Raw genomic sequence first — 26,612 nt, 5'->3', positions numbered from 1 at the left:
TATGGCTCTTAGCATTCTATTTTTGGATGTCTCTTCAGGTAAGAAGAGAAAAATAAACAAACAGGACTGTATCAAACTAAGAGGGTTTTGCTCAGCAAAGGAAACCGTCCACAAAATGAATGGACAACTTGCTGAACAGGAGAATATATTCACTAGTGATACATCTGACAGGAGGTTGATAGCTAACATACATGAGGAACTCAAACAACTTAATACCCCTCAAAACAAACAATCTGATTAAAAAATGGGAGAGGACCTGAGTAAATATTTCTCCCAAGAGGATATACAGATGGCACATGAAAAGACAACAATCTCACTCATCATCAGTTAAATGCAAATTAAAATCACAATGAGCTACCACCTCACACCTGCCAGAGAGACTGTCATCAATAAATCAACAGGTGCCCGTGAGGACTCAGAGAAAGGGGAACCCTCGTGCCCCGGTGGTGGGATTATACCCCGGGGCAGCCAGTGTGGGGACCAGGACGGCGGTTCCTGAAAAACTGCAAATAGAACCGCCATGCGATCCAGCAGTTCTGCGTCTTGGTATATATGCGTATATCCAAAGAAAACAAAAACACTCATTCAAAAAGGTACACGCACCCCTGTGTCCACTGCGGCGCTAGTAGTAACAGCCACGGTGAGGAAGCAGCCTGGGTGTCCGTCAGTGGATGAGTGGACAAGACGATGTTATGTATATAATACACGTGCATGTGTGTGTGTGTGTGTGTACATACATAAACACAATGAAATACCTTTACTCAGCAGTGAAAAAGAATGAAACCTTGCCATTTGCAACAGCGTGGATGGACCTGGAGGGTATTGTGCTACGTGAAATAAGTCGGAGAAGGACAAACACCATGTGATTTCACTCACATGCGGAATCTAAACAAAACGAAACAAATGTATAAACAAAGCAGAAACAGATGGTTGCCGAAGGGGCGGCAACGAGGGGATGGGGATTTTAAGAAACAAAGAAAACGGGGAAACTACAGTGTAACAGGAAAGGGGCTCTGTGGGTCAAACACAACAGTGGGCCACAACTCCAGAGAGGGAGGTGTTTGACTGCATCAAAGCTCTGTGCCTCAAGCCCAGAAGTTAAAAGGGAAAAAGCAGCACGCGCAAGGTGCACTGAAGGCACACTAGGGTCGCCGTTCCCAAGCACCCAGTAGGTAGCTCACGAGCCCCGCGGGACGGAAAATGCAATGGAGGCTGCTCTGAAATGCGCGAGCCGTGGCTCTCCCAGGCTGCCCTGCAGGGTCCTGAAGCTCTCCCCCTGCTGCAGGACTCGTGGTGACGGGCCAGCCGGGGCGGGGGGAGCCACGGTTCCCCTGGCCCGGGAAGCTGGCAACAGAGCCTCCTCCCGGCCGCGTATCCTGGAAACGGGCGGCCGTGCTCTGGCCTGAGCCGTTTTTTCCATGTTTCCCATCCACACGCTGGCGCAGCGAATCTCTCTCCCGTGGCTGCCGTCCAGAGGATCGGAAGCCAGAGCTCTGCTCTGGGCCGTCCTCCAGAAGACTCATTTGGCTGCTGCGGCCGAGGGGCCCCGCACTTTAAGGAGGCCCCGGAGGCGGCACCGCCGGCCTCTGGAAGCCGGTGAGAGCCGAGGGGGGAGAGGGGCCGGGAGCGCTGAGCGGCTCTCCGGGCTGCGTGCGGCCCCACTTCACCTTTTGTTCCTGCTGCAGGATGCCGGGTGGTTAGCAGGGTTTCTAGAGCGCATGGGGACGTGCGGACCAGGGCACGTATGTCTTCGCGAGTTAGATCTGGCCCCGCCTCCCAACCAGATGTGAAGGTCAGGTCGGCGAAAGGCTCCTTGTGAGGGCCGCGTCCAGGAAGAGACTGAGGGGTGCTTACCCTCTCAGTGTGGGGGAGACCCCACTCGTGGACAACGCCAGCAGGTTCCTGCGTCAGGTGAGAAGGGGCCCTTCCGGTCGCACCGAATCGAAGCCCCATCATCCTCGTTAATGGGACAAACCACCACGCCCAGTATCTATGGTGTTGAAGCTACTCATAGGTAAAACCTCATTTCATGATTTTAACAACCTTGCTAAGGAGCCGTGAGCCCCCCTAGTTTCCGAGTGAGGAGCGGTCTCCGGGAGGCTCCTGCCTCGCCTGCCGGAGGTGGCAGCGAGGTCCCAGCCAGGTCCGTGGGGGCGCACGGGTGCGGCCCGCCACCATCTCAGTGCTGGGGCTGTGAGCTTCTGCGAAGACATGGCGTATTTCCTGCAAGAGGTGGGAAACCGAGTCACGCCCCCACTCAGAGTGTCAGTTGTTAGAACTGGGCACATGGGGCCTCGAGCCCAGGACCTTAAAAGGACAAAGCACAGAAAACTGTGAAGGCTCCCCCTGTCCGGACTGTTCAGCACCCGAGGCGGGGACGCAGGAGCGGCCGGATCAGCACAGAGTCCCTCCCCTTCCTCCCCATCCTGCACAAGGCGCACAGGGGAGTGTGGGGGCGGGACGGCTGGGCCCCGGGGACCTGACCCAGGAGAGGGCGTCGAAGGTGCTCCCCACGGGGGACACGATAACGTCCAAGGGACACGTGACCGGTCTTTCCAGGCGCACAGAAAGGCAGGCCCCTCGAGTCCCACGAGGGCAGCTCTCCGTCCCGTCTTCCAGCGGAGGCTGACAGTCCCGAAGCGTGACGCAGGTTCCGAGTCCTCGTCACCACCTCCGGGTCTACCTGCGTCTCCCGGCTGCCTGCAGGCCTCACCCTCTCCGAGGTCGCCCGGCCTCGGAGCAGAGCGTGAAAGCAGCACCACCGCTGCTGGGGAGCAGCCGGCTCTCCGGGGCACGGCGTCCGAGGGCTGAGAGCCCACAGCTCCAGGCTGCACGGAGCCGACGAGGCAGCGGGGCCCGGGCGTTTCCTACTCCTCGGGAGGCGCAAGCGCTCTTGTAATTTGCAGCTGATACCACCAGCAACCTTGACCCAGTGCCCTCGCTGCACAGCACAGGGCTGGGGGGTCGCACAGCGTGGACCAGGAGCCACGCACCGGAGGACCTGGAGCTTCCCGAGCTCCCACAGCCGCCTGGGAATCGGGAAGGATGTCCCTGCGGCCTGATGCCCAGGAACAAAGGCGCGTTCTCTCATGCCTGGCGCTCGTCAGATGCTTGGTAAACGCCGGCACGCGCGAGCCTGGGATCGTGGCGTTAGGAGCGTGGTCACCGTGCGCCGCGGAGGGAGCGGGCTGGGATGACACACATGCGTGGACTCCGGGAGCAGACAGAGGAGCGTGGGGTGCGGAACTTGTGCGGAGCGGCCTTAAAGGCGTCCCTCGCAGACAGATGGCCGTCCCGTCCCGGGGACAAGTCACTCGGCGCACAGGGGCCCCCGCGTCGGAGCCGCATTTCAATGAGAAGGATTTTTAACTTCGCTGTCATATGGCTCAGGGGTGTTGGTGATAATTTCATTCATCCCACAAATATTTTTACTGCCTACCATGTGCAAAGTCTTCAAAATAAAGAAGCTGCCGCACCGAGGCTGGAGCGGCACCAGCATGTCTGCTCGCTGACCGGAATCGCGCGGGGTGTGTCGACGAGAAGGCGGTTTCCCATGGTGCTCTCCGCATTCGCCTTGTGCCCTCGCCCCCGCGTGCCCCTCGTTGTTTCTTGGGGTCTCCCGTGCTCCTGGCGTTGGTCTGAGCTTAGCTGCCCTGGCTCCCCCTGCCTTTGCTTTCCTCAACGCCCCAGGGGGCTGTGAGCAACCGCACGGGGAGACCACAGCCCACGTTACATGGATGATTATAACCCCACTGAAGTCTCCCCCATTCCAGAAATATCACAGCAGAAAGAGGGGCCGCGTGGGGACTTAACACCCTGGCCCAAGGAGCTGAATCCAGTCAGATCTCAGATGCTGCAACAGGAGAATGAAGTACGTCCAGATATTTCTGCTTCCTGTTCTCACATTTCTGCCAAAAGACGGAAGGAAGGGAGGGAGGGAGGGAGAGATGTGCAGGAAGAACAGTGGGCCAGAGCGGACCTGGGCTTCGGAACTATGTCCAGGAGCGAGACAGCCTGTGCCGGCGCTTCAGCGGGGAAAGGGGCTGTGCTTTGGGAGGTGGAGGGTGCCCGGTTCTCCCTCCTCCAAGTGGAGATTTTAGTCACATTATGATGCGGCATTTTCTGGACACTCCGTGTGACAAGTACACCAGGCGTGCCACGGTTTGACACACCGACGTCCAGAGACACGGACTACAGGGCCTGGGGGAGCCCGGCTCGCACACGGAAGGACACAGCACAGGGGTTCCCAGGGTTCCCAGGGTGAGGTGTACGTCTGGCATCCTGAAGGGAGCAGGTCGCGGAGGCGGGCCCTTGGACCGGGTGATGCGGGGTTTAGGGAGGGGGCCAGGGGTGGGAGGAGGGCTCGCTTCCAACTGAGGAAGGGACGACGCTGCTGCTTTTCAACATCACACATTGGGGGGCACCTTCTGCCCCCCCAGCTGCCAGCGACCTCTGCCCCATGCTGGGGGCAGGCACCCTGTTTCAGGATTTGTTTCACATCGACTCTTGCCCGTTATTACATCCGTGAGGACACAGGTGCGTGCTCGCGAGGGGTGACTGGAGGGAGCTCACAAAAGGCTCCCTGCAAAGGCGGGGGTGGGGTCAGGGGCGAACACCCTGGGGCCAGCGACGGAGAGAAACCGCTGAAACGCCACCCCAGGCCTGAGCAGGCAGGTGAGGGGAGGGGCCAGTCAACAGAAGCCACGCCTCCTGGAGAGAAGCCCAGCCACTGCCTCCCTGGCCCAGCAGGCCAGGAGCAGGGGGATCACTATTTAGACCCCACCCTTCCCTCCCTAAACATTCCGCTGGAGCCTCCAACTGGGGGTGGGGGTGCGGGATGCAGCACAGAGCTCCCCAGGGAGAGGGAAGTGGAGACAGTCAGAGCGTCACCTTGGAAACGGTGCCTCTTAGGGGTTTTGTTTATTCTTCTGTGTTTTGAGCACCGGGCTCTGCTCGGGCGTTCTCCGCGTGTGCTGTCACTCACCCTCCGTGGCGGACGAAGAGCGAAGCGTGTGCACGTGTGGGCACGTGCGCACAGAGCAGAAATGCCGCGGCCCCCGTCGGGGCTTCTGCGTGGGTGAGGCGGTCCCACCAGCAGTCCCGCCAGCAGTCCCCGCTGACCTCCTGGGAGGGGTTGATGACACCGAGGCACTGTTGACGAGCCCGGACGGAGAATAGAAGCGATTCTCGAGCGGCCGCCCTGCAGCCTCTGCTGCGTGCGGTCCTCGGTTCTGCTCTGTCCCTGCCTGCGTGGGCGGCCTGGGAGCAGGAGGCTGGCGGCGCCAGGGGATCGGGACTGCGGTGCAAAGCCCTCCACCCAGCACACGTCCAAGGAGCCAGCAGCACCCTGGGGCCCGGACCCGCAGCCAGGGAGGTGACTCAAGGCTCCTGGTCTGCCTTGTATTTGGGGAAGGAGGCACCATCAAGAACACCCTCAGGAGATGAACTTGCTCCTCAGCCCACGCTTCTAGACTTTGGGATGCATGAAACATGAATTCTAGGGCCCCGTCTCCCGGAATCCACTTCACTGGGGCCCCGGGAGTCGGCCTTTAGCCCACTCTCCACAAGGGTGAGGCAGGTGGTCGGCGGGCCTCGCTTTCAGAAATGCTGGTTTGCAGAGACAACAGGCTTCCAGGTGACCAGGCCTAGCGCCTGAAGCCCGCGGTGGTCAAGGGCCTGAGCAAGGCCAAGGGGAAGGGCAGGGGCGTCGCTATGGGGGAGGGGAGGGTGGGAACGTGAGCTCAGTGAAAGGGCGGCCAGGTGTGACCGGGGCACTGCGAGAGAGAAAGAGAGAGAGAGAGAGAGAGAGAGAGAGAGAGAGCCAGAGCAAGCGCCAGCTCTGGGGGAGCAGCCGGCGGAAACCCAGCAAACACCGTCTCCTCTGGACGGGCAACTCCCTGCCAGGGGGGCACCTTCTCCAGCTAGGACCCAGCCCCTGCTGCCTTCAGACCATCAGAGGGCAGGGGTCGGTCCCCAGGTGTGGACTGGATCTTCCCGTGGCCTCTCAGACTGGCCACCTTGCTTCCCTACAGGATGCGTTCGCTGAGTCTCTCAAAGCCCACCCTGCAGAGCCTGGGAGACCCTGCCCCTCCCTGGGACGGACGCCCGGAGCAATGCGGCTGCGTCCGCAGCCGTGATTTGAACCTGGGAGACGTGGTCTCGTATGCAGGCCCTGGCCCCAGTGTGTCTGCAACTTTGGCCACATTCCGCCTCCCCAAGGCTCCACCTCCGCGTCAGTGGAGCAGAATGCTGAAGCCAGCTTCACACCTGCGTCAACGCAGAGAGGACCCGAACCACCGTACCGCCCTGCAAATGGGGCACGAGCGCTCACTGGGGACCTGCCACCTACCACCTGCCACCTGCTAGAGCGTGTGGCTTCTCCACGCAGCCACAACAAGCCTTCCTAAAGCCGATTTTAATCCGGAACCCTGGCCTGGAATGAAGTCCCCGGTGCCCCTTCCGACTGAGCTGTTCTCTTCCCGCCTCCTCTGCGTCCGGATCTTCCCGATGGGACGCTGCTTCAGCGGTCCCCTCGCTGGTCACCAGCTCCCGACTACGAGATACATTCTGATTTCCGTTCTTCACGCACAGGCCCGTGAGGTGCAGCTAGAGCAACCTTTCCAGCAGCCTGCACCCCCCCACCCCACCCCCGGCCCCGTTCGGCCTTCCAGTCCCCAGAGCACAAGACAGGCGCGCAGACGTGACCGTCCCCCCCCACCCCCCGCAGCTGGCAGGGCTCCGCTCCGCAGCACCGCCCCGGCCGCACGGCCCAGGACCTCCTCCCCTAAAGTTGGGTCCGACTCACAACTGCCCACAGCTGGACCTAAGACACAAAAACAAACTAAGCAAACACCTAGAACAGGAACAGAATCCCAGAAATGGAGACCACGTGGAGGGTTATCGGCGGGTAGAGGGAGGGGGAGAATGGGGGTGAAGGTACAGAGAATAAGGAGCATAGATGGTAGGTACAAAATAGACAGGGGGAGGGCAAGAATAATACAGGAAATGCAGAAGCCAAAGAACTTTCATGCACAACCCATGGAGGTGAACTGAAGGGAGGGGAGGAATGCTGGAGGGAGGGGGTGCAGGGTGGAGGGGATAAAGGGAAGAAAACATGGGCCAACTGTAATAGCATAATCAATAAAATATACTAATAAAATAAAATAAGATAGTTGTCCTAGAACTGTCGGAAGATTGAGTGGTCTGTCGCACGGAAAGCACACAGTAGGATATCCGGCACACAGTAGGTGCACTCACTCGGCCCCTCCCAATCTCCTCTCCTTAACCTGGGCTCTCAGGACGTTTCCCGAGAAACCTCCTCCGTGGTGGGTCTCACTTCGGCGGGCATCACAGCACCTGGGGGGCTCCTGCAAACACAGATGCTGGGCCCCTGCTCAGAGAGCCGGGTTCAGGGGGTCGGGTGGGCCCCGGGAACTGCATGTCCAGCAAGCCCCCAGGACAGGCTGAGGCTTGGGTCCCGTCACCTCGCTCTGAAAGCTGCTGCTCCACTACTCCGTCCTCGGAGGGCCCCGGGGTCTCCCGCGCGGGGCCAGAGAAGAGTAGCAGAGAGCCGCTGTGCGAACCAGCGGCGTGTGGTGGTGCCCATCACCTTATAAACAGGTTACAGGGCGATCTTTCCTGAACGTCGGTTTGTGATTAGTGTCCGCAGTTTCGAGGATGTGACGCGAGGAATCCCAGAATACAAATCAGAACACCCAGGATTCTTAACCTTCCAGCTCTAAGAACTCGAGCCCCCAAAGTCCCTGTCCCCCGTTTCCTCCTCTGTGAACAGTGCACCCCGAGAAGGCCTCACTGGGGCGGAAGATAGTGGGGCGACCTAGCTGAAAATGCACGGTAACTCGTGGCTGCATAAATGCACGCCATCAGTGTCGGCTCCGGGCGGCCGGGCTCCTTGGGGTCTCGGCTCCCTGCCATGTGCGGCCTCAGCGGTTTCTGGGACCGCTGAGACACTGCAGAGCTGAGCACGCTCCCAGCCCGAAGGCGCGGGAGCCCAACCCTGTAAGCCAAACGGGCTCACACGATAAAGATGCGGACCCCTGCACATTTCAGGGCGTCCGGCCACGGGAGCGTGCAGTCGTAAGGCAGGAGGCCTACAGAGAACAGGGAGCAGACCAGGCCTGGGAACTGTTGGGACACAAAGGTATGATAAAGAAAGTGATTAGGACAATTTGCATGGTCTGTGGGAGCTCCTTCAGGGCTAAGATTACTCGTGAGTCCCGGCCGGGCTGCAGAATGTCACGCGGGAGCATCAGGGGGATGAACTTGGGAACCTCCAGAGCAGCGGCTCTCGACCTGGGCTGCCTGGGAGAACCCCGCAGGGTGGCAGCACTCGGGGCGCCCAGGTCTGGGCCCTGCTCGAAAGCTTCCCGTCTGGTGGGCCCGGGATGAGGCTCAGACACAGGCGTTTTGCAGGAGCCCCCAAGGCGTTCCTGGGCGCCAGCGGGGTTGAGGAGGACTGTTCCGACATGCGACCATTCGCGGCGGTCGGTCACCTTCACTTGGAGGACCCTGTACGCCTGACACGTATACGTAATGGATGTCAAACATTTCTCAATAAAACTGAAAAAGACACACAAAGTTTAAGTATTGAGAAAAGCACATATGGTACATGGATCTTTCTAGAAGCCTCATCTATTGTAGAATTACCAGAAGCTGCTAAAAACCCAGATGTCTCTCAGCTGGTAGAGGTGTCGACGCCTGCGGCACAGCCGCAGCCACCCCAGCCGATGCACGCAACACCGACAGGGGACGGGACCGACCGCAGCGACGGGGGCGAGGCTCAAAGGCACAGTCTGCGTGAGAGGAGTCGGACACAGAGGGCGGCGTGGTGTGCGGGGCCATTTCTCTGACGCGCTGGAGAGGGCCAAACTGGAGTGACAGGAAGTAGCTGAGGAGCTGCCCGGGGCCGGCGGTGAGGGGCAACGGGACCGCCGAGGGGCCTGAGGGGGTTTGGGGGCCGGGGGGGGGGGGGGTCATGGGCCTGTTCTCTGTCTTAACTCTGGTGCTGGGTAAATGGCTGCATGCCACACATTCAAAGGGACGGCCTTCATTCTCTGTAAATCCTACCTCGTAATAAAAAATAAAAAAGCTCAGGGTGAAGGGGCAAACAGAGACAAAGGGTGAACAGTGGCTTCGTTCCAGTGAAAGTCATTGTGTGTCTGAGGGCAGGACGCAGCTCCCAGGGCAGTGGGGTCGGGCTCCGGCAGCCTGGGGGGAGGTGGTGCCGGGAGACAATGCCCAGCGGGCCCCTCACAAGTCCCCGGTCCTGCCGTCCGAGGCCTGGGAGCTGGGAGCGAGCAGGGCGGCACCTGCGCACCGAGACCCACGCTGGCTCCGGGTTAAAGATTCTGGGCTGGGAGCTTCAAAGAGACCCACCCGGCTTCCAGCCTCGCCCAGACCTCCATGGCTCTGTCCCTTCCTCCTGTTACCGTGGCGTTTGAAACGGCTCCGGACGTTTGTGCGGTCCCGGAGGGCGCGTTCGAAGAGCAGATCCCGGGGTTTGCTGGGGGCGGGCGGGGTGGGGCAGAGCCAGGCGAGGTCCCTGGAGAAGGGGCACGGCGGGCTCCCCTTCCGGGGGCGTGTCTCTGAGCAGCGTGAAGCCGCGCAGTTCTACCATCTGCCTGCAAAGCCGCCCTTCCTCCGAGGGGTCTCTGGCATCTGTGAGTCCCTGACGTTTTCGTAGAATTCCACCTTAAGACGAGCTGGAGGCGCTCGCGGCCAGGGTCTCCTCGAGGAGCGGCTCCGCTCCCACGATGACACGCTGCAGCTGGAGCCTGCACACACACATCTGGACGCCACATGTCGGCCGCCGCCGCCGCCGCCGCATAAAAGGGCCCGGCCAGCAGGCCGCGGGCCACACCTCTCGCCAGCAGCCCGGGCAGCATGACCCTCGCTCCTCTGTGGGTGTTTCTGCCGCTGGTCGCCGTGGCCCGGGGCCAGTACGGCGACTACGGCTACCCGTACCAGCAGTACCGCGACTACGGCGACGACGGCTGGGTGAACCTGAACCGGCAGGGCTTCAGCTTCCAGTGCCCGCAGGGGCAGGTGGTGGTGGCCGTGAGGAGCATCTTCAGCAAGAAGGAGGGCTCGGACCGCCAGTGGAACTACGCGTGCATGCCCACGCCCCAGCGGCTGGGGCAGCCCACCGAGTGCTGGTGGGAGGAGATCAACAGGGCTGGCATGCAGTGGTAAGGGGCGCAGGCGACACCGCTGCACTTGGGTAAGGGGGCGCCGCTGCGCCTGGCCTGGGACGGTCACTGCAGATCCCTGCCCCTTGGGGCTGCCTGGCCCTCAGGGAACAGCACCCACGAACGCCTGGGCCAGTCCCGCTGGGAACCGGACCGCTGGGGCTCTGGGTGGGGCAAGCCAGCTCCAGTCTGGGGACCAAATCCCAGGACTGGGGGTTGGGGGGCATCCGAGGCAGGTGGGCTCCTCTGCGGCCCTGCACCTCCCAGAAGCAGCCCAGCCCTCTGTGCAGTCCAGGGACTCGTGAGGGTCTGGGACATGTTTCCCAGGCCGCAAAGGGTAAGCACAGAGATCGCAGATGTTCGAGAAACATACAACAATTGAACACAGTTGTGGCACCCAAACGGCACTGTAGTCCTGGAGCCATTTACTTTCACCACTTCACAAAGGCATGGGCTCTGGGGGGAAGGGACGGCCGGGCCCTGGGCACAGACAGCCGTAGACACGCTGGTGTGCAGCCGTGAGTCGGGGGAGAAGACGAGGCAAGGAGAGGCGCAGTGGAATAGCCCCCTGCGGCCCCATTCCATGCACGCGCTTGTCACTAGCGTGGGGAGCCCTCCCTCCGTCCTGGGAGACAGCGTCCCAGGGGCTCCTAGGGCGGCGTGCTGGTCTCCCCTGCGCTGGTCTCCCCTGCAGGGGCTCGGCCCCAGCCAACGGCGTGGAGGTGGCCCCAGCCTGCGCTCCCCTGGGGGGTGGGACTGCCCAGCCCCAAACGTGGTCAGGAGTCCATCCCAGTAGCGACCGACCATCACTGGGTGTTCACGGCAGCCTGGACGGAGGCAGGACCACCTGGACAGAGGCGGGCGGGGGTGGGGGCGGACCCCACCCAGAAGCCCGGCTGACGTGCTCAGGTGGGGTCGTGGACTTGGGGGTGGTCAGGCGTGGGACCTGGGGGCCACACCACCAGCAGACAGGACAGTCACGTGCCATCCAGGGGAAAGACGCTGGTGGGTGCAGGGGCCAGGCAGGGGAGGGGACCTCTGCGTCATGGGAACGGCGGCCACTCATTGGGCGCCCGCCCTGAGCGGGCACCACAGCGAGTGCTCTGCGCGGGTTATCTCACTCCGTGCTCCGCTCAGGTCTGTGGGCCACTCCCAGGTGAGACAGACAGCGGTACAGAGATCGGGGGGGCCCCCAGCTGGGAAGTGGGGGAGGGGAGAGCCAGGATCTGGGCCCAGCGAACCTTAACCACAAAGCATTGGCACCTCACCACAGCGGGGGGCTGCTGAGGGCCCGCTGCCTGCGCCCTCTGTGGGCTCCGCTGGCAGAGCCCAGGCCGCAGGACAAGGCCAAAGCCACAGGACTGGATGGACTCGGGCGGCGCTCCTCCTGGTCGGGGGGGGGGGGGGTGGGTGGGCCTGCAGGGTCACACCCAAGCCTCAGTCTGGAGGGCCGGGGACCAGCTTGGGGACCATGACTGGGGAGGGGCTCAGCCAGCCTGTGGGAGGGTGGGGAGACAGTCCCACATGCAGTAAAGGGGTGGGGGGCGCCCTTTACTGGGCCGGCCTCATCCACCCCCACTGGCCTGGTGAGCAGGCTCCCTTACCCAACCCCTGCTGCCGGCTGTCTGGTCAGGGACCAGCCTGGCCTCAGGGGCGGACAGTCTCCAGCCACTCCCCGAAGCGGGGCCCGCGGCCTGGCGTGGAGCCCGGCCTGACCTAGTTAAACTGCCCCTCCTGCCCCCCCACCCCCACCTAGGGGGTCTTCTGTGGGCGGGGCCCTTTTCCAAAGGCCCTTTTTGGAGCCACAGTCAAGGCGTGTCCAGAGACGGGTCCTCCACCCCAAGGAGCCCCGGGCTCTGAGCCGGGGGCCCGGATTAGGACCCTGGTCCAGTGTGGCCTTGGGCCTGGGGTTCAGCCCCGTCGGCTCGCAGCTGGCTTGGAAAAGGAACAGCCAGACAGGCGCGGTCTCGGGGGACACGCCTCCAGCGCTCTGTGCTCTGCTTGGCCCCGATCGTGCACTTGGACTTCTCCTGCACCCTGCGGCCCTTCTCGCTCCTCTGTTTAGAGGAGGTGCAGGATGTTTACTTTCAAACCTGACAACTTGCGACGGGTGTGTGTCGTTAACTCCCAAACAAAGCGAAGGAAAGCGGGAGAGACAGGGGGTGCGAGTGACATCACTTTGTTTGGCCCAGGCCAAGCTGACAGGCAAGATCTCTCTGCCCCTCCTCCTCCTCCACACCTCGGGGTTTGCAGAGTGCGAGGGGCCCCTCCCCTTTCCTCCCCTCTGCTAATTGCAGAGTCCGAAATGCACAGCCACGAAAAGCAGCTCCTTCACAGTGGGACCCGGCTGCCCCGGGGCCCATATCAGAGGCTTTTTTTAAAGGTAATTATTGCTTTGAGTTTAGACTCCAGTCCCAGCGAAAAGTCTGGGAGGAAAGAAATTGCTCGTTGGCTAGGAAACAATTATCTCTTCCCGTCCAGGCTCGTAATCCGTTCTGCGGGAAGAGCGGAGGGTTTTGTGTGATTTGGCCGCCTCGTAAAACCAAATTAGCCTGCAGGTTTCTGTTAAGGAGTGGGGGAGGAGTCTTAGAAACTGGCGAGAAGCAGCCCAGCGCGATTGCAGGGCCAAGCAGAGCACAGGGCACGGGAGGCGGGGCGCCTCCTGGGATCACACGGCCCGACAGATCGCTCTCCGAGGTTTGACGGCAGAACGTGGGGTCTGCCACGGGCACTGGCTCGGTGGAGCACAGTCTCCTAAAGGCGTCCCCATCGCGGCCGGGGGCCGGAACACAGCTGTCTGCCGCGGCAGCTCCTCGGAAATCCGGGTTCTGAGGCGCGCACGCTGGCTCAGCACCAACAGCTGCCGGGGGGGTGGGGGGCGGGTGGGGGGCGTGACCTGGGTCCCAGGGGCAGCGCTGTGCCACCCCGGGGCGTGCCACGGGTGCCGACGGGGAATCTGCTCTGCCTCGGGGGGCGCAGACTGCAGGGCTCCTGGGTCCTGCGTGGAAGAAGGAGAGGCTGGAATTTTCTAGAGAGGGCAAGCTCTTGTGTCTCAGAATCAGGAAACTTGCTTCACAGCTCCTGTTTCCGTCACCTTGTAGCTCTGTGGCCTTGGGTACTTGGGTCCTCGTTCCGGGGGGCCTGGAGGGGAAGGGGAGGGGAGGGGAGGGGAAGGAAGGTGCGACTCCCGCTTCAGAAGCTGCTGGGGGCGCGGCAGGGTCGCTCCCAGGAGAAAGAGCAGGAGACTCTGAAACAAGCCGAAGTCTAAGCCGAGTGCCTGCGAAGGGGTTAAGCAAAAAACGACCCAGAAAACCCTCGTGGACAGCGGTGAGGGGGTGACCAGAGGGAAGGGGGCGGGGGGGCAGAAGAGGGGGACAGACGGTGACGGACGGAGGCTGGACGGGGCGGTGAACACACACCACAGTGCACAGGTGGTGTGCCACAGACTCGTACGCCAGAAACCTGCATCATTTGTTAATCAGTGTCACCCCAATACATTCAATAAAAAGTTTTTAAAAAGAGACACTTCGATGTCCCCAGAATTCCAAGGCTAAAACCAATCTCCATGAATGCTGTGGAAGCAACTAACAAGTGTCTGCTACAAAGAAATTTGGTAAATACTGCAGAAATAAATAAACGAACAAATTAATCAATAAATCGCGTGGGGGAGCTTTGCAAGAACGGGTCCTGGCCGTGCCTGCGAGGACGACAGGGTCACTCCCCCTGCAGGGGCGCGCTCCACCTGGACCCTGGTCAGACGTGAGCATCCCCGTCAGTGAGAGATGGCTGCGGAGTCAGGGCACCGCCACACGCGTGTGTGCACGTGCTCCCGTGTTTCTTTGCGGTATCCTGGAATCTCAGAGAGACCGTGAACTCGGGAGTCCGACGCGGCAATTCCCGAACGGCAGCGCCACTGCGGCCCCCAGGCAAGGCCTGCCGACGCTCTAACCCTCCGTTCTGCCTCCAGCAAACCAAGTCCCCGGGACCGCGGCCCCGAACCGAGGTGCCCTGAGCGGTCCCGCGCTGACTCATCCCCCATCCCGCGCTGGCCGGACCCCAGCACCAGGCACCGTGACGAATGGGAGCTGAAGATGAGATCATCTGCCCCCTGCAAGGACTTCGCCGCCTCCCGGGGCGATGAGTCACCCGGGAGCGTGACCGACGCGGCAGCTGCGCGTCGGCCCCTGAGACAGCCGGCGCCGGGGCCTGACTGCGGCGGGCAGCCGCTCCCGGGAAGCGCATGTGGACGCACGGCTCCCCTGGGACGCAGACCGGGGCCCGGGGTGGCGCTGGCAGAGCAGGCTCACAGTCGCCGTGCGGACTACGTGGGCGTTTGGTGACGATGACAATAAACAATGTATTATGCACTAGAAGGCACTGCCGCCTTGCCTCGTCTTCACAAGAAGTGCAATAAGTTCGTGCTATCATGCCCATTTTGTGGATGAGAAACTGAGGTCATTGGAGGGCGTGGACCCTGCCCAGGGTGACCCGGCAGCACAGCGCACGCCCTGCTCCCCACCTGAGCGTGGACACAGACCCCCACGAAGGTCCCCTTCTGGACGGCGTGGATTCACGGTGTCAGCCGCGTGCACCACCAGCCTCCCAGGCAGGCTCGCCCGCCAGCCCGGGACGGCAGCTCTGCTCCGGGCTCTACCTGCCCCGTCTGTCCTCGGGCCCGGGCATGTGGTGTCTGCATAATCTCCCCAGGGCGGCGTTATCTGGGCTGCCGTGTGAGAGAGGGACACACACACTCCCCGCACAGGACCGGGGGGTCAGCTGCTGGGTTGACGTCGGCGAGGAATTCCCGGAACTTGGACTGCCTCCGGCCCTGGGCGCCCCAGGCATGAGGCCGGCGTATCTCAGTGTTTATTTTTACCTGTGGGAACCTACCCCCGTGGGAACACTGTTCCCCGGGGCCATCTGAGCGCCCAGGACAAACCTAAACAATGGGACATGGCTCTGGAACCTCGGCAGGAACCTTCTGGAAGGGCGGATGCAGAGGATGGCAGGCTCTCAGGGACGGGAGGAGGGAGGCCATGGCGAGCACCTCTTCTCACACACACACACACACACACACGGGCTTTGTCTGTGACCCTCAGAGCTTCTCACTGGTGTCACCTCGTGCTCACGGCTAAAAGCCGTCCCGCGGTCCCAGTCCCCAGGGGTCTGTCCCCCTTGGGCGGCCTCCTGCGGTGTGCGGGGTGGTGAGACTCCCGATGCGACGTGAGCCGTGGCAGCGTGGAGAAGGCCAGACCCACGAGGGCAGAGATCTCAGGTCACACCCTGATCTGCCCAATCGCTCTCCCGTGGCTTCTAGAACTTCTTACAAGTCCCGGGCACGGGGCGTTCGGGCTCGCGCGCACGGCCGACCGAGGACAGAGCCCGCCCCTGGATTCCTCTCTCGGCGCGGAAGCCGGGCACGGGGACGGAAGAGTGGCCGAGAGCACGTCTGTGGAGGGAGGGGCGAGTGAGAGATGAAACGCAGGCCCGAATGGGCACATGCGCACGAATGGGCGAGTGGCCAACAAACGAGTGGAGAGCACACAGGCTTCCCGGCCAGAGACGCGACATGCAGTCAACGTCAGTGTCGCCGTGTCCACGCGATCGTGTCCAGGAACTGAAAGCGACGTCCAGTCCCCGGCAGTTCCACAGCTCACAGGTCGGCGAGGCCCCTCTCGCCTCGCAGCGGCGCGGGCTGCTCCTCACCTTATCGGCGGTGCTTCCTGGAGACTTATCTCTACTTGGAAAACAGGGCTGTGCTCCAGAGGCTGCCAGGCCGCGGCGCACAGGCAGCTGCCCGCCCCGCCCCCCCGCCCCGAGGGACCGAGATCAGTCGCCGGGCGGGCGGGCGGGCGGGCAGGAGGAACCAGGGGTCGCTTGAGACCCACCCTGCGAGGGCTGTGAGGCCTCCCTCTGTGGGGCCCACTGTGGCGACCAGAGACCAGGACGGTCCTCGTCCCAGAAAAGGCCACTCGCCCCGAGAGCCCCCGGGCCTTGGGCAGGAGCGGGAGACAGTGGTCTAGGAGACCGGATGGAGGGAGAGGGGATCACGCTGTTTGGAGTGAGCGCCAAATTAGGAAGGCGCTGTGAAGACACACAGGGACGGCTCCCAAGCCGGCAGCGGCCCAGGCGCAGCAAAAACGTGACAATTCGAGGACCGCAGGGTGGGTCTGGGGCCCAGAGAGGAGGGCGTGGCCTTCTCTGAAGAAGCAGACCCGGGCAGCTAGGGCAGGAAAGGGACCAGGAGGGTGGGCGGCCGAGGAGCTGGGTCGGCCTGGGACGACTCCGCAGCAATGCCCCCACCCTCCGGGACCCAAGGTGGGCTCGGGGGATGGAATCCCGACCCCTCCTCCTGGCCACGTAGAGCCCGCTGGTGGCCGGCGGCCGGAAGGCACCTGGATAAGCCGGGGAAACCCGGGCTGCGCCCCCACCTCCCCCACAGGGTCACGGGGATAAGGCGCTGTGTGCGCACTGGGCTCTGCCTGCCCCGCGGGGTCCAGGGAGCGAGCGTCCTCCTGCTCCGCGCCCAGGGCCCTGCTCCTGACAGAAGACGGGTTCACGCGCAGCTCACCCCTTCATGGCGTTCCTCCTGGTCTTCTGGTTATTGTGACTTCAAGTAAAACGAAGTACATTATCTTCTCTTTTGAGTGGCACGAAGAGCAACACACTCCTGCGTTTGTGTTTGTAAGACTCTAGGTGCCCCTATACCGGCCCACCTAACGTATGCATCCCCCCCCACCTAACCATGTGCCCGATGAGGCCCATCGGGGGCAGCGCGCCCCCAGTCTCCTCCCGTGGAAAGGTTCTGAGCCCTTCGGACGCGACTGGTGAGCACACGTGGTTCCCACAGACGCTACAAAGCCTTTATCGTTTGCCTGACCACGGAATGCATTGTCAGGGGTCGGGGTCAGGGAGAGAGCGGCCTGACTCGGCCTCGGAGGGAGCGGGGCCCCGGGAAGGGGCCGGCGGGGTGTCCCCGTCACACGCTCACGCGGGGTCGCTCTCCCCTCTGCAGGTACCAGACGTGCTCCAACAATGGGCTGGTGGCCGGGTTCCAGAGCCGCTACTTCGAGTCGGTGCTGGACCGGGAGTGGCAGTTCTACTGCTGCCGCTACAGCAAGAGGTGCCCCTATTCCTGCTGGTGAGCCCGGGGCCCCCCTCGGCCCCTCCCAACTCCCCCGGGGGCAGGAGGGGGGCTTGGGGGGAGGGGCGGAGCTCGGGTCTCCGTGTCTGCCTTCGGATAAGCCTGGGACGGTCACGAACACGCTGGAAATGCCACAGCTGGCGTGCAGAAGGAACGAGTCAACCAACCAATCAAATCGAAAAGCCAACCGACCGGCCGGCCAATGGAAAGGCTAGAATAATGTTCACACTGGGAGGGGCTCACAGTCCATCCACCCGGTGCTCCTGCACTTGGGCAGAAAAACAAACCAACAGAACAACAGGGCGAGGCAGTGACCCGCCCAAAGCCACCAGCTATTTGCGGGGCCCGCGGGCTCCGGTCCCTTCCCTCTGTCACGCTAACTTCCCCTCGCGCCTAAGGCTGCTGGACCTGATTGAGAGCCACCTTTTCCTGCAGACCTTCTGGGAAGAAGCCGGCCCTGTCGCAGGTCCCAGGGGGTAACGGAGCGTGCGCTTGCTGGCACACAGCACAGGGGCTGGTGTCTTCTGGAGCAATCCCGAGTCCCAGTCTGAGGATCTCTGTGCCTTCCTCACCCCCCGCCCCCGGGCAGATGCCAAACGCCCCCCATCAGCCGTCACACTGACCAGGAGGGGGGGTGTACATTTATTGTCCCTGATAACTGACCCTGGGCGCTGACAATGCACCTTGTCCCCAGGCCTTCGGCCCGCAAACGAGCCAGGCACCTCTGCCCTGGATGAGGGGGTTCGAGAGTGTGGAGGTTTGAGGTGGGCCCCCTTCAGTGGTTTGTCTCTGCGGGGTGGCGCTTGGAAGGGCAGCCTGGTGGGTTGTGCTTACCCTCCGGGGGGACCAGACAACCCCACTCTAGGACGCCCGAGGGGGGCATGGTGTTTCTGGGGACAGGCGGCCCCACAAGCTTCGCGTTTTTCTGGTAAATTCCGAGCTGAAAGGCAGCTGATGTCAGTGGCTGGGTGATGGAGCAGGCACCTCCCCCAGCTCTCCCACTGCTCCCAGGAGGCAGTCTCACCCGCAGGGCCACGGAGCAGCATGGCTGGGGTGGGGGCTGGGACTGTGGATCGAAGACCCAGGGACTTCCCATTGGGGGTACAGTGGGAAGGGGGGAGACTGGAAAGGGGTGCAGTGGGAGGGGTGCACCAAGCAACTTGAGCCCAAGTCTCTGCCTTGACCCTCCTCTCCTGCCCCCTCCCCCCTCCTCCTCCTCTTCCCGCTGTACCGGGGTCACCTCCGGAAAGGCACTTTACTCTCTGAGGAGTCTCAAGTCCCTCACCTAAAATGATGACCCCCTTTCCCGGATGTCCGAACCTGATGAAAGCTACAGACCTCGTCTTCGGGAAGAATAGAACGCACTTGAGTGTGTCCGCACCAGAGTTCCCAGAGAACGTCGGGGCACGCTGGGTCTCGAGCGGAAACTCTCAGGACTAGGAGACCTTCGAGGCTGCCCTGAGCCGTCCGGGCGTCTTGGCTCCCAAGGCGCTTTTGCAAAGGGCGGTCCAGCCGCCCGGGACAGCTTTTAAAGACAGGGGGAAGGTTTGGAAGATGGGCCCCCGTGGGAGGAGACAGCAGGCAGGAGGAGCCTGTGACCTCAGGGCCTTCTGGAATCTTCCCTTCCCCATGCGCTAACAGGCTGACACTCCCACAGTGAAATTTGCCTCCCTTTGTTACCAGACACTGAAAGCCAGTCAGAAGGGAAACAAACTATCTAGAAGAGGAAGAAACAAAGTAGCCCTCAGTGAGCTAATCCATTACCAGGTTAGGAAGACTCCGCCCCCCCCCAGTTGGGCTCCAAAGGGGTGCGCCAGGGTTGGGGTACATTTGGGTCTCCGGTGACAAAACTGACCCCTAGCTTTGGTCCGAGATGGGTGCGCCCACCCTCCCCCCACCACCCCTCCTTCCTCACTCTAACCCTTGACCCGGACGTGTCACGGAAGGTCGAGGATGGGGGCGGGGAAGAGGAGAGGGTTACTCAGAAAGCCACGGCAAAGCCGCTACTATGAAGCGCATCCCACCCAGCAGGGCTCACTCGGCTGCCTCGATTTCCCGTTCCGTGGAGTCAGGGCGGAAAGCTACCGTGGTTACCAAAGACAACGGCACTTTTTTAAAGGGAAGCTCGGGCGGCAGCGGCAGCAGCAGCAGGGCGCCACGGCAGTGCGCCCCCCGGCACGCAGCGCGGGACGCACCATCCGTCTGGTGCGTCTGGACCTGCTGGCGCCGGCACCTGCAAACGGCCTGAGTCACCACGTTCCACGTCTCGCTGACGCGAACGAGGCCTCCGGGGCACAAGCCAGGTCTTGCTTCTTCAGCGTCTCAGCGTCGTGCCGGGCACAGAGGGCCCGTCCGTAAACCCCTGGAGTGTGGACCGGCTGTGGCGGCCCCGGGGGACAGTCACCGCGGTGGGAGCAGTCACGGCCACGCTGACGCTTTGCGCTTGAAAAGGACTCGTTTCACAGCCGCGGATTTCCCCGACCCTCCTGGCAGCCCTCCGGAGCGACAGCGGTCTCCGCACCCTCCCCGCGGTGCCGGCCGCTGCGGGCCCTTCCGCAGGGAGCCTCCCCGGGAGCTGGGCACACGGGAGGGGGCGCGTTCTCCTCTTCCCACTCGGGCGCGCAGCCGGGAGCGGTCTCCGTTGGGAACCAGCTAAACGAGCTTCCACCGTCCGCACGGGGAAGCGTTTGGGGGTTCAGAACTGGCCCCACTCTGTGCGGGGGAAAACGGCCCCCCAACCAGCCCCAGACTCGGGGGAATCCGCGGGGCTGTTCTCGCTTCGGGCGGCGCCGTTCCCCTGGGTGTTGCAGCGTCACTCAGCTCCGGCGAGGACGCGACTCCGTGGCAGGTGCGGGCGCGCTGCTCGGACCCGCGCGGCGGTCCGGGTGCGCTGTTCACGGAGGGGAACTCCACGTCTTCGTCCAGCCGGCCAGCGGCAAACCGCGAACGCGCGATGCTGGGGAGCCACGCCCTTTTGGGGACCGTCTGTGCGCGCTCCCCTGCCTCCGGACGCCCCCTCCCCCCGCGACGGCCCCGCCCCCCCAGGACAGCCCCGGCGGGCCGGCGGGCCCAGGTCGTCCTGCCCGGGACCGCGGGTGCCAGGAACCGAGCGCTCCACGCGGCGCATCGGTTTCATCTTCTGAGCTCTCCTCAGACCCGTGGTCCTTCGTCCGGTTCGTCAGACCCCACGTCGTGACCCCAGAAGCGATGTCCTTCCTCAGCACCGACACAGACGACTTTCCACGCTCCCCCCAGGCCCGCAACTCTCTGACCCCGAACCCTGCGTTCCCCACGGCCTGGCTCCCGCCTCCCGCCGCTCACGACAGACGCCCGGGGACAGATTTTCCGATTTCTCTGTCGCCCCAGCAGCAAAAACAACAACAGAATCTGTGCGTCAGAACATTCCTCTCCTCTCCCCACCCCAGGCCCCGCATCAGAGCTGGTCTCGAACTCCCACTCCACCGCTCAGAGTCTCATGCAAAGTGCGGAGTGTCTGCCCCACCCCGCCTGGGAGACCCCAGCAGGGACCTCACAGGCTCACAGGTCCCCCCCCCCCCCCGTCCCCATGGCCGGCTGTGACACGCAGCTGAGCTTCCTGCATCACAAATCCCCAACATGCCACACGAGGAAGACGGGAGCGCAGGCATTCTTTCTCGTACCCCCAGGGTGCGGGGTCTCCCCGCAGAGGGGCGCCCTGTGGTGGCCACGGTGGCGCTGGCCGCTCGGTCCCTCCGGGCGGATTCCCCAGGCCCTTTGGGGGAAGCCAAGGTGGCCGTCCCTCTGAGGCGCCTTGTTTCCTCCGCGCAGAACAGCGTTCGGGGTTTATCTGTCCCGTCTTTGCAAAATTATTCCCACAGGTTCTGACGCAGCCCCTGGTAGGGACACCAGGCCACTGGGAAGAGGGTCTAACTGGCTCATTCACACTCCCTGGGGCTTACCCGGAGGGGCAGGACGGAAGGGGGTGGGTTGCACACTGACTGCTTCCTTAAGAAACCCCTCCATGACTTGAGCAGTCTGTCGGGAAGGGACGGCCTCTCTTCAGCTGGCGGGGGGGAGGGGGGGGAATGCAGGCCATCCACTGATGTTTCTCCCCACCCCACCCCCCGCCAATCAGTAAAAAACACCCTCAGGTGAGGTTTAAAATCAAGCAATCAATGAAAAGTTCCGGAACATATTTTGTGTCCCCAGCAAGTGGGGAGGACAGCTCCCACCCTCTCTCTCTCAACCCCGACGTGCATGATTCACATCCTCGACCAGATCCCACTTGTCTGGGTGAAGGGCCGTCCGCGCGAGGCCCTGTTAGGTCCCCGCGGGAGTCCTTGACCATGTTCACTAGGAAGAGGGGGTCCTGGTCCCAGGTCTCTTCGGGGGCGCAGAGCGGATTTCTGAACGGGCAGAGCCTTGCTCCCCTGCGAGACCACAGCGAGGGGAGCCTCACGGGACCCACCTGCGTGGGTCCTGGCATCCGGATGGAGCGTGGCCGTGTCTCGAGAAGCAAAGCCCAGAGAACGAGGACCACGGCCCAGGGTGGGGAGAGGGGTGGCCGAGAACCACGAGAGTGGGGTGTGGGCTCTCGCCGCGGGGCTTGCGGCATCTGAGCCCCGAGGTCCTCCCGGGAGACCTTCCGGCTCACCGACCGGTCGGTCTTTCCGAGGTCTCCGGACAGTCCTCACGCTCTGACGTCTACACGGGGAAGAACGTTCTCCATCAACGCACGGTGGCCCCGTGGACTGAAACCACATGAACTGCCGACCCCTGCCAGCTGCAGTTCCCCGAGAAGCCTGGGGAGGGCAGCGGAGGCTCCAGGGGCCTGGCTCACCCCGGAAGGAAGGACTGTTTGGCCCTGAAGACCCCCAGTGGTGACCCCCTCAGGAGAACTGGATCCGCCCCGGGGTGGACGGCCCACGGCCAGCCCCACCCATCGGGAGGCCCGGGGTGGACGTGATCCCGGAGGAGAGAGGAGACGCCACGGCAAACCGCTCGTGATGCTCCGACCGCGCACCGGCGTGTCACGCGTGTTCGTACAAGTCCTGACGGCGGCCCGGTCGGGGGGCCCTCCTCCTTCCCCAGACTGGGGCGCTGAGGTTAAGGGGCTGTCCCCAAACCGTTTACTCACTCGGTGGACACTCCCCGAGCTCCGGGGACTGTTCGGCTGCTGGAGACACAAGGCGGGAAAGGCGGCGGTTGGGGGTCCTCGTGGTCTTTAGCATTTTTTTCCAGCACTTTCTTGATCGTGACTCACAGGAAAAAATGCAGATTAAACGACCACACACCACGTGCATCTTACGGACACACACAGATACTGGTGTGTGAAACACAGATGTTACTCACACACCCAAGACCTTGTCCTCTGTGTGTGTGCGACAGAGTCCCCGGCGCCCTCCACCCTATTTCCTCTTTGTCAAAGCTCACGTGGCAATAACAACCCATCAAGTTGGTTTCAGGAGCCACTGACGAGTCACTCCCCGGTTTGCGACCACGGCTCTGGCTGACGGGCGCGCGGTGAACCGGTATTGACACCAATCGGTATTTCCTCGAGGCCTGGGGAGTGCCCGCTGGCGTCTCTGTCAGAGCAAAGTGTCACGGCAGGAAGACGGGAGGTGACGAGCGGCAGGAAGCTGTCCCTCCCTCTCTGTCGTAGCCTGGGCCAGGGCAGGGCGTTAATGACCACCTCCCTCGGTCCGGGTCCCGCACGGCATTCGGACTCCGCCCCTCCTGCAGAGCGGGTCCCCCGACTGCCCCCGGCAGGGGGATGGGTTCCCTGTCCCCTCACCCTCTGCTCCTCCCCCGCAGGATGACGACAGAGTACCCCGGCCACTACGGCGAGGACATGGACATGATTTCCTACGACTACGACTACTACATGCGGGGGGCGACCACCACGTTCTCTGCCGTGGACAGGTGAGCCGCCCCCGGGGCTGGGGGGCTGGGGGGCTGAGGGCCTGGGGGTCCAAGGGGCTAGGGACGAGCTCCTCGCAGGGACGGACCGCGTCTGCGGGAATCCCGGTCAGGGGGTTCACTGCCGTGGTCTCCCACGTGGTCTGGGATGAACCGGACACTGGCTGGACGGTGGGAGGCGATGGGAACCGAATGTCCTCGTAAACACGTCACCTGGAGCAGCCTGTCCTTGGACGTGAGGACGAGTCCAGCCGCTCCAGAGCGGGAAGGCCTCTACTCGGTCCCCGCCCACGAGGGGCTAAGCTCCTCCCCGCACTCCACTGCAGAAAGCCCGTTTCCTTGCCAAACTTCAGGAGGAGGGGGCAGAAACATGCGGAAGGCATCCTCACGCCCCACGGGCCCCACGCTGGGTGGTCGGAAGGGAGGCGGGGGGGGGGTGCTCGCTGGAGAGAGGAAGCAGCTTCCCCACCACGTCCAGAAGTGGCGGAGGAAAATGCTAACCCGCTAGAAAACAGCCCTAACTCCTCATCGGCTTTCTCTCACACTCAGCCGCCCAATCCCACCTTAAATAACATCAAAACGACACAATAGAAAGAGAACAGGAACGCTTCTCCCTGCTAATACAGAGAGAGGCGTGGGAAATTCAGGTGTTAAAAGGTTGAGGTCACCTACTTTTAGTCAGGGGAGAATCACTTTACCCAGCCAATGAATTCCGGAAACATTACCGATACATGTTTTACAAACAACAGAACTTACCTTAACTCATTCAAGCATGGGCATGATGAATTTGAGTGTGACTTATCTTTGGTGAAGACTTATGTTTTTAAATGAAATGACATCTGACCTAACCAAAGGGACTTATTTAATAAAGCCCACAATTTAAAAACAAAAAAAAACACAAAAAATAAATAAATAAAAATAAGCCAAAAAACAGGCACTCATTAGCTCTAGAAAGGCCTGAGCAAACAAACGCCTTTGTTTACGCACAGGACAACTCCTCCGGCTCACTCCTTCATCATTTGTATTTTAGATACATGTTGCACTAGTTTAGTTACATAGTTTCTAGAAATAGCAAAGTGAAAAAAAATGCACAGGAAAGACAGCACCTAGAATGAAAACTGGCTCCCGGAGGGAGGAAAAGCAGCAGAATAACACACACACACACACACACACACACACAAATGCACTTAAGGAAAAGAGAGAAAGGAAGGGCCCCAGAACCCAGAGACCCTGGAAGCCTGGTGACAGGGAACAGCTGTGCCGCCCCGACGGGCGACGCGGGGCAGCCACAGAGCCGGACTCGGTATTCCGACGAGGTCTCCGCGCCACCAGGAACTCTCGCCCTGTGTTCCCCGTGTAGGAAGGCAGGAAGGCCACAGGAGAGGGAGGCTGCCGTCTAAAATGACTGCGAAATAAACGTGGTCTGGCAGGTAAAACGTGCACCCGCCATCCGGGGGACGTGTTCAGTGAGGGGGGCTAACCCAGAACCTCGGAAAGCGGAGCTACTTTGTTACTCATTTGTTCAACACCACTCGGCTGCTGCCGCTAGCAGCCGGCCCCTTAGCAGCCGGCCCCTTAACGCCCCGCCACTGGGGCTGCCAGGCTATCCCCTGGGAGAAACACCGTCAGCACCGGACTCCCCGCGCGCACAGGGGGGCGGGATCTTTCCCTCCACGGGCAGGCGTAGAGGGTGCTCGGCCTGGGCACCACCGCCTGACATCTGGGGCCTGTCCCGGGCATTCCAGGGGTGCAGCAGCCCCCCGACCCCTGCGCACTATGGGGAGATGGCGCTAGCGGCCTCCCCTCCCCCACAGCGGGGACGACTGAAAACCGCAGGCGAGGAACCTCCAGGACTCCCAGCCTCACACGGCATCATCCCTCGCGGACCCGTCCTCTGAGAGCAGAGCGGGGTCAGGTGTCCCTTGAGACCCTCCCCTCTCCGAGGGGGCTCCCCACTGTTCCCCGCGGGGCCTCTCCCCACGTGTCTCTCTGCCTGACCGTGCTCTCCGACTCTCCCCACAGGGACCGCCAGTGGAAGTTCATAATGTGCCGGATGACGGACTACGACTGTGAATTCGCAAATGTTTAGGCTCTCGGCCGACCAGACCCGGGGGAAGGGGAGGGGCGGTGGGTGGGGGATGGGGGCAGGACGGCCACCTCTGCTCACATCAGCTGGGTCCAGAGAGGCTCCTGCTGCCGTCTCTTCTCTGCTTCCTAAGCCTTTCTGAGTAGCATCACACTTATAATGAAACCCACGATGAAACCGCATTTCTCACTTCCAACACGGACCACAGTTACACAGGGCTGACCACGGCTTCCCCGCATGTATGCACACGCACACGCACACGCTCACAGCCGGGCCCTGGTCGGAGCTGTCCCCGGGCGGAGGGGTGGTGGCTCTGCACATTGGAAGCCGGGGTCCTTGCCGGGGGCGGTGGGGGGGCAGACCACCCCGCAGAGGGGACAACTGTCTGGGAAGTTCGGTGCACAGCTCTGCTCTGGGAGTGCAGACCCTGGAAGGAGAACTGGAGAGTGGGAGGGTTCGGGGGTGGAACTGAAGGACGGGGGTGGACGAGTTTCTGGGGGGAAGAGGCTGTCGGGGGAGGCCAGAGGACGGGACTCAGGTTGGCCTCCCGGGAGGAAGGAGCGTTGGGAAAAGGGAACGGGTTTGAGTCGCCGGCACCTGGAGGCACGGCCAGGACCTGGGAAGCTTGGTCTCGATTTTCTGGACGGCAAAGGCTGCCCCGAGGGTCCACTCCCCTCCTCTGTGCAGTTTAGGGGGTCTTCGCAGAGGTGACACTGTCTCCCCCCCTTCAGTGTGTCTGTCCCCCAGCCCTGTGCACTGTCCCCACTATAAAAGGAATAAAAATACTAACGTTCACTACGCTGCAAACCTCGTCGTGGTTTTTTGCTCTCTACCCCTGCCCTTTCCCATCATCACTGATGCATCTTTTCAGAAAGCGGCGCCCCGCCTCGCGATGCGTGCGGAGCACTGCACGAGGCGCCAGGAACGCAACGGGGATGGTGACAGGTTGGCTGGGAAACCCCATCGGCACCGGAGACCAGCCCCGTGCCTTCCTCAGTGATTGGACTGTGATTGGACTGTGATTGGACTGTGATTGGACTGTGATTGGACTGTGATTGGACGAAGGGTCCCATAATTTCCCGCCCTTGCAGCAGCGAGCCTGATTGGTCCTCGGCGCCCTTCAGCCCGCCCCCACACCAACCTGTCACTCACACTGCTGTGACCAAAGGGAGGCCCCGTTCCCTTAGTTGACAGTTTGCCTCGAGCCCTCAGCTCTGTGCTGCCTTGCCCACCTCTCTCCCGGGGCCCAGGAGAGCAGGCGGCGGGCAAAACCAGA

At 62.2% G+C, this 26,612-nt stretch overlaps 1 protein-coding gene across 1 annotated transcript; it reads left to right on the top strand.

Moving 5' to 3' along the window:
• Nucleotides 1-9,864: 9,864 nt before the first annotated feature.
• Nucleotides 9,865-26,143, top strand: DPT (dermatopontin). Its single transcript, XM_045838590.1, has 4 exons — nt 9,865-10,208; nt 17,224-17,349; nt 23,146-23,253; nt 25,273-26,143. The coding sequence occupies exons 1-4, from the start codon at nt 9,904-9,906 to the stop codon at nt 25,337-25,339; spliced, it is 606 nt and encodes a 201-aa protein (XP_045694546.1). The 5' UTR covers nt 9,865-9,903; the 3' UTR covers nt 25,340-26,143.
• The last annotated feature ends 469 nt before the right edge of the window (nt 26,144-26,612 follow it).

This window comes from Phyllostomus hastatus, unplaced genomic scaffold, assembly GCF_019186645.2.
Source record: "Phyllostomus hastatus isolate PE091 unplaced genomic scaffold, TTU_PhHast_1.1 phas_contig_283, whole genome shotgun sequence".
In the NCBI taxonomy this organism is placed as follows: Eukaryota; Metazoa; Chordata; class Mammalia; order Chiroptera; family Phyllostomidae; genus Phyllostomus; species Phyllostomus hastatus.
This window is presented reverse-complemented; position numbering and strand designations above follow the sequence as displayed.